Source organism: Phocoena phocoena, chromosome 17 (assembly GCF_963924675.1).
Source record: "Phocoena phocoena chromosome 17, mPhoPho1.1, whole genome shotgun sequence".
In the NCBI taxonomy this organism is placed as follows: Eukaryota; Metazoa; Chordata; class Mammalia; order Artiodactyla; family Phocoenidae; genus Phocoena; species Phocoena phocoena.
Genome location: NC_089235.1, coordinates 37,264,165 through 37,272,187, shown reverse-complemented (window position 1 = coordinate 37,272,187; position 8,023 = coordinate 37,264,165). Strand labels below are relative to the sequence as shown.

The window sequence follows — 8,023 nt, the reverse complement described above, 5'->3', positions numbered from 1 at the left end:
TTTCACATTATATTTCTGTAACAAAAATCCTTTATATAGCAGAGTTCACTTTCTGTATTTTCTATTAGCTGCAGCTTGAACTACTGCACAGATCGCAGATTTACACATGTGGTTTTCATTACTTCATACCATTGAGAAAAAGTAATATTTGTTTGGGAATGTCTGTTTTCCACAATTTCCATGGTAATACAACATGTTGAGCCTTTTTAATAACACTCTTGTAGAACTACAAATTGTTTTAGGCATTCTCCTCTTGGTAGAGTTTAGCTTTTAAACTGGTCTCAGTATATGTTCCCCTCATAATGAGGTTTTACAAATTTGAGGGCTTAGGATTGGAACAAAGCAATTATTAAAGATAGAGAAATTTTACTTTTGATTGCATGTGATACGGACTTCAGTGTGGAATAAGTATCACAAATAATCTGGATGTATATTTCATAGTGCTCATTACCATTACTCATTTTATTATTATTTTATATCAGAAGACCATTTATTATGTTGGAGGTATGAAGAACAAACATAATACTCCAAAGTCATTATTTTGAAAAATCTAAACATTAACTCCTTGTTTTTTTTTGGTGAGTTATCCTATTGATTGTGATATAATGTTTCATATATAAAAATAGTTGAATGAGGAAAATCATCAGTGGGTAACTTGAGGTTTACATTGTGTATTACTTGAATGTGTATTTGTATGCCATGTTAACATGTAAGAATTTATAAACGTACATTTAAAATATTTTGTAATACTATCTTCCTGCCAACTTTTCTCCATTCACTTCAGTATACTCTGATTAAAATAGACACAAGTGAAGTTAATAAGTGAAATAGTATATTCTATATTGGGAGATCATTTATAATTGAGAAATTTATCTTATAAAGGAAGTTTATCTACATGGTAATTTTATGTGCCTCAAAACTGAGATCCATTATACCATTTTTGATAATTAACCGAGACATTAGTCTTGTATTTAGCAGTCATGAGAAGAAAGAAAAAGACTAGACTCTAGGGGATTTGTATATACTTGGCCTCCTTCATTTGTTTAATGGAGATTATTAAATATGGCCCACACAGGTAGACTCTACTTTATCAGTCTCTCCGATGCCTTTTGTTGATGGTTGTTGAGGCACTAAATATTATCAAAAATCATGATTGAATCTAAGAAAAGTATCCATTTTCTTCTTTTTCCCAATAATACTTATTTATCCTCTATTTACAAAATATATATTTTTTATCTCAGCGTAGAGACATTGGAAATTCCAGAATTGTGTAGAAAATTACCCATATTTCCATTTTCTGGAAATAATAATATTTGACATCTAGATGTATTTACTTCCAGTCTCCCCTCCTTGACCCTGTTTAAGTTTTTCTGTTAAGAATGAGAAACATTGATTGCATGATAGCAGAGTCGTAATATGGTGTATAAAGGGCATTGCTTTTCTTTTTTTAAAATAGAAACTGCTTGTTTATATACATCAGAGTATGTATATTCACCAATTTTAATTTCTAGGGAGTAGTTTGGTCTCTTAAAAAAACAGTAACAACATCCTTAGTAATATTTTTTGAGACTGCTTTTATAAATCTATCCCTTTGCATTTATTGAGTTATTACTTTATGTGCATATGATTGTGCTAGATTTATGTTTCATAGATTATAAGAACTAAATAGTGATACTTGTTCTATTCGTAATAGTGGTGGTAGTAGTAATAGTAGGTGTTTGGGAATGAATGAATGAATTCTAAACCTGCCAAATCTAGCAGGAAAAATGAGAATATTTGGATTGCTTTAGAAGAAAAAAAGAAAGAAGTTTGTTTATTTGCTAAAATGCTTCACTAATAATTGTTGTTACTAATAATTTCAAACTGGTTGGTTGCATAAAGATTATTAGTTACCATTAACACTTGTTTCAGATTATTTTAGCTAATGATGGCAATGTGTAAATTTCAGAACAGTGAAAACAATATTGACACCACTTTGTTTTGAAACACTATTTAACTTGCACTTAAAATTCCAAAAAATAAAATAAATAACACAGTGTCTCAAAGCATTTTCTAAAGAAACCATATCTGATAGATTATTTAATTTTTAAAAAATAAAACAGGTAAAATCTAACACGTTGTTTTAAGGTATTGAATTATGTATATTTTAGACCCAACTTAAGGAAAGAGGAGTTGTGTCCAGCTTTGAGTCAGATGATTGGAGAATTAAGAACCCTATAGGACCTGTCACTGCAGGAACTCTGAAAATATTTTCTGTTTTGGATTTTTCTAAAATTTAGAAGGGCTTGTATCTGTTTCTTAAACAAAACAAAACTGGCCTAGTATTAGCGTGTAAGTAGATGGGTGTGATACTTCAGACTGGTTGTGATATATGCGTTTTTTTTCCTTTTGTTGTTGTCAATAGAAAAGATTGATCTCTGGGCTGGTGAACATAATATCTGTCCCAGTCAGAAAAGGAGAGAGGAAATTAGCAGAGCGATTGGTGGAGAATGATATCTGTCAAAAGAAACACTTGGAGAGCACTGAGTTTAGTAATAGGTGACTGCCGGAAAAAAGGGAACTTTGAATATTGTCAAGGTAAGGAACAGACAAATATTTTGACTTTGCAATTTACTTACATGCCAAAAATCAATCTATTATTTTCTTCCTAATAAATTATACTTGTGAAGATTTTTCTTTTCTTTTCCTTACTTCTTCTTCTAGTGCCTGTTGATAACGAATTTGTATTATATATTTAAAAAATTTGTCTTTGAAATCTTTGGATGTGGGATTGGGTGGTGATCAGTCAGCCTGGCTGTGGGAGCCCTTGTTTGATAGCTTTGGGTCTGAAGATAGCAAATGATCAAGTACCAGGTTTTTTTTTTTAACCCCTTTTCTTGTTGCTGTGCTTCTTGCCATGTTTCGTAATACATCTGTTATAAGCTGAGCAATACTTGGAGTTAAAGAGTAAAAGCTATGTCATGATTTCTGTGTTTACTGCAACTAGAGATGGTATTTTCTGAAGCAGTTTGTTGACTAAAGAGGGAAAAAAGTGCTTTTCCATTTATTATTTCTTCTGTTTGATTTGGATATTTTTTAAACTTGTAGGTGAATATCATTTCCTAAGCAGAATTCATGTCCATAGGCACGTTTAAAAATAAAAAGGTCTAACTTTAGGAAAACAGCAAAATGTACACTGTTTCCCATTTGGCAAGTGACTTCTTAAAGTCTTCAACATTTAAAAATTAAGGAGAGCCCTGCATTATGGGTTCTAGAGAGTTGATGCCTCCTGCAGCCAGCTCTGTTTCAGTTTTAGTGGACTTGTGCAGAAGCACAGATGAATAAAGATAAATTGTGCTAAGAAAGAATTGAGAGTTAACACAAACTTTGTGTGATATAGGTTGGCACTGTTAGTGATTAGGTGGGGATTTTTGAAGTTCTATGACTGCCTGCCTGACTACATGGAAAAGGTAGTAGCAAAATATTTACCCTTCATGGCCATTGTTCTGGAAACATAGCTGCTGGTGTCCATCCTCCCCCCCTCCCCCCCCCTCCCCCCGCGCCACATAACTTCTACTCTTGCAGTTCCTACAAAGGCTTATTGGCTTTTTCTTAAAGTTCCCAAGAAGGTGTTGGCAAATGAGGGTGTTTTGTTTTTGTTTTTGAAACACCAGAGAAAATGAAATGATTCCCTGTATAATTATAGGCTCCTTTGAGATAGCCTAAGTCATGATTTGGTTTCTGTCTGTATTTCTCTTCCTTTCATTCCTCCATCTTCATAATATGATGTTCTTCTACTGTAATTAGTGAGACATAAATTTGAAAGAGAAGACGAGGAATTCAAAAATTTATTAAGTAATTGAGACATCTCTCACCTCTGCTTCTGTCTTTGTACCTGTGTACTATTGATAATAAAAATAAATTTTTTGAGAACTCAAATCTTGGTTGATTAGATTTCTCAAGTCCAGCATAGAAAAAAAGTTGTTAATATCTTAAAGGAAACAAACATAATAATAACAACAACAACCCTTGCTTTAGAATTACTTTCTCTTCATCTTCCATCAGAAGAAAGCACTTTGTTTCAAAGAGGGTATAATTCTCTGCTTTCTGCCTTATGTATCTCTGTGAGGGGGGCGGGGAGTGACAGTATGATAAAAATATATAAGGTGCAGATTGCAAATTGAAAAGAATGTTGGATTTTTAAAACTTGAGCATATATTGCAGATACATAGTGTCATCGTCTTTACCCACCCCTATCCCATTACAACAGTATTCTCTCCTGGTCATGTGGCATATCTCTGTGGGCTGCTGACACAGAGGACCATTGCAGCATGGAAGATCCATATTGAGAGCAAAAACGCATGACAAAGACACATTTTAAAACAAGTTTAATGCACATTATTTGTTATAATATGCAAATACCGATCCTGAGTATCATGTATCAAAAACACCATGTTGAGTTTCTTCTCTCTCTCGCTTTCTTGTGTGTGTGGGTGTACATACTTAAAAAATGATGTGTGTGCGCACACACGTATATATACATATATATGTACATGTATGTATATAATTGTGTGTGTTGGCCTATTTTATAACTGTTGAGTTTTCTTTATGATTCATGTGGCATTGAAAAATTTACTCCTAGTTTTTTCTTTTTTGTGATGGTAGTGGGTGTATATAAATATGGGGTTTAGACTCAGGTTGAGCCAAAAAGTAGAGAAAAACAGAAATCACATACTTTAAATTTACAAGCATGGAGTCCATTGGATTCTTGGGGATATAATTTGGAAGCAGAAAAAGCAAAGAACTATATGAAATTGAGCAGTTGTGGCAGTAAGAGACAGTGACCTGAGGTGGTGCCAGAGAGTCTGGTCACGGTGATGAGTCTGAAGTAAGGCAGGGGTCACCAGGAGACAAGCCTGTCTCTTTTGGGTGGCCAGGGGAGAAATGATGCCTTAGGGACAGTCACCAGCTTAGCTGGAAGCTGATAAAGGCAAAACGCTGCTATGTTTCCTCCCAGTATTTTAAAGCATATCCAAAATATGCACAATGTTCACTTTTCTAGAATTCTGTTATGTGTGTCTTTGTGAGGAGTGAGTGGATTTGGGACAGTTAGGAGTGGTATCCAGCTTGAGGAGCTTGCTCTTAAAAGCCATTAAGGAAAATACTAAGAAGGGTCCAATATTTGTCATATAAAAAAGTTAATTGGCCATCTAAAAGATGCAAGGACATTAGCAGGAAAGCAGTTATGACAGAGGAAACTTGTTGCAAAGTGGTATGTATTTATGTTCGAATCATGGGATGGATATTTATGTAGTACCAATTTTTAGATATTGTATTATGAGATATTTAAAAATAAAAACATTTAATTTAGATGATGCTGTGCACCTTCAAATATTGGTATCTTTATTAGGAAAAGAAGAAAGTTATTTTCTTAAGCAAAACTGCTGGGTTTTGAGAGCGTTTGCCTATATTTTTAGTTTTTCTTGGTCATGTATGAGGGGTCTGATAGTATTAATGGGCTTTACCCCACACGGAGCTTTGAGCTTATTGTAGCACTGCACACTGATCCCAGGTCAGTGTGATGCGTGAAATCAATTTATTTGAATCTCTTTGCCTCTATAGGAATTTGGCAGCATGCCAGTTGTTTTCATTTAATGTTCTTTGTGTTGAACACAGACAAGCAGGCATGCTTTTGTATTCATCTTTCTTTTGGTCTCTGTCTCTTTCAGCCAATATTTTACTCTATGGATTTCGAGATGAAGGAAGAATATATTATTTATATGATTCTAATCATTACTTAATGTGTGTGTGTGCTACTTTCTTATCTTTTAAGGGATTTTTTAAAATATTCCTGAGTTTTAAGGGTGACTTTCTTTGTAGAGAAGAAATATTTTAGTTTTTTAAAAATAACATTTTTGATGAAACATAATAAACCAGATCATAGGTGGTATTTACTTACCATGATGCTCATTATCAAAACTGAAAATAACAATATTAATTATACTATACAACAGATGTTTAATTTGTGAACTGGATTATCAAAATCACTTCTTGGGGAGCTTTTTGAATGTAAAGATTAATACTTTAATCAAGCACACGCTAAAGAAAAAAATATTATCTGGGTATTATTATCTTTGAATAATCCGTGTTGATTAAGATGCCGGTGTTTTACATAGATTTGTTGTTATATGTGATTTTTTTTACAAAAGTCCTGCCATTAGGGAAATTTTTTGCTCTTAAAATTTGGAGGGTCATGACAGGGAACAGCACAGAGGTTTTTACGACAAATAGACTCAGACCTTTCTGTGGATGTTTTTGTAGGGAGGATTTGTTTCTGGGTCAGCTTTAGGAAAAGGTGGAGAAGGAAACGAGAGAGAGTGAGAAGAGAATGCTCTGTTGATGCTCCGGGCAGTTCTTGCGGAAGTTGATATGCAGAACCAGGGAGCCGAGGCTTCAGGGTCAGGCTCATACCCAGCAGCCCTGCTTCCTTGTTTAATTACCTGAAGAGCAAAACAGTCAGCCTGAGAGTGTGTGAAAGCCCAGTATCTCTGCAGCCGCCTGGCGCTCTGACATCCTGCAAGGCCAGCCCTGTCTGTCCGCCAGCGTCAAGCTGGCTCCCGCCCTGGGTTCCTTTCTTTCTGGAGGCATTGTGTGGAAGAGGGTTTGGTCAGGAATTTGAGGTTCCTGCCAGTGCTGTGTCCCTGCTCTTTCTTTCTGGACTACGGTGACAGACATGCTTGATTTTTTTCTTAATGGGTTTAAAAATCTTTTTCATTTTACACCCTGGCCTTGCTATGAAACAATATCTCTATCAACAGCAACAGACATTAACCAGTGCAGGACTGGCCTCAGTTAATGGGTTCTCATTTTCCTAATTCCTGTTATTTAGTGTCCTTCGCGTGTTGCCTTTTTAGGTCAGATTCACTGGTAGTTTGGTGTGGTACTAGCAATTAAGGTTGTTTTTTTGTGAGGCAGTTTTGGAATCTTAATCTGCCCATGAAAACAGAATAGTCCATTTTTAAACAAAGGTGATAGAACCTTTAAGGTTGGATTTTTTCCTTTCCCTGGAATTTAAATGTGGATGTGGACCTTTGCTGTGGGAAGGGCCATACCCTTTGAAGAAGCTGAGGGTGGTGAGAAATATTATTTGGAATGTGTGGCCAATTTGACAGTAGTATAGGGTACTCTGAGGAATGCTTGGAGATGGAGCCATTTGGGAGATCCCCAGAGTATAACAAGATGTTATGTTGCCAAGAGGAAATCCAGCAGGTTCTTTATGCACAGGGTGGGCTGGTGAAATGTCTGCACTGTGGGTGGGGGAGCAAAGGTGGTGGTGGTGGGGTTTCCTGCAGAGGGAGGGGAAAGTGTGACTACATGTGCAGTGATTTGGTTTTTCCAGCTACTTCATTAGGATTCTGTCATGCAGACTTCAGGGCATTTATCCTTTAGATGCACATATGTGCATCCCATTAATGTTAATAGGAGTTGCCGTCAAGTAAAGAGAGCAGCAGTGTGTACCTGTGTTCTGTATGAGCACAGCTCCAGGGGATTGATTCCATTCTTTGCAAAGAATAAAGGAATTGGACTTTGCAGGGAGGAGTTTGGTAGGAATTATTCTAAAAACTTATTTTTCATATTATATTTATGGAAGCGATGTCAATATTTTATGTGTTTGTATGCCATTCCAGTGAAAAGTATATAATCATTTAAATAATTGGATTAGCCTCGTTCATCTTGTGATGGAGCTGGCATCTCCATGCTCTATTTATATGCTAGCATAAGTAGTAGTATGTGGATCCTTAGGCACGTGCATGTTTATTTATGTATCAGCCTGCTGCATTTCTTTGAGTATTATTCCTCTTTCAACATCAGTATAAATATGAGAAAAGAAAACAGGTAAATATATTTTAAGCCACAATCAGCATTCCTAAATGGTGTCCTCCTCCACTGACAGACTCCAGGTACACCCCTTTCAAGCTCCAGGTTTTTGGTAGTTCTATCCAGCTGGAGCTTTCTTAAATGCAAGTAACATTACTGCCAGTTG

General features: G+C 35.6%; 1 protein-coding gene across 1 annotated transcript in view; it reads left to right on the top strand.

The window, feature by feature from the left end:
* The first annotated feature begins 2,478 nt into the window (after nt 1-2,478).
* Nucleotides 2,479-8,023, top strand: part of RUNX1T1 (RUNX1 partner transcriptional co-repressor 1) — a 109,110-nt gene continuing 103,565 nt past the window's right edge. Inside the window, exon 1 of the mRNA XM_065895623.1 lies at nt 2,479-2,577. Coding sequence (XP_065751695.1) covers nt 2,490-2,577 — 88 coding nt within the window. The 5' untranslated portion in view covers nt 2,479-2,489. The remainder of the gene's footprint in view (nt 2,578-8,023) is intronic.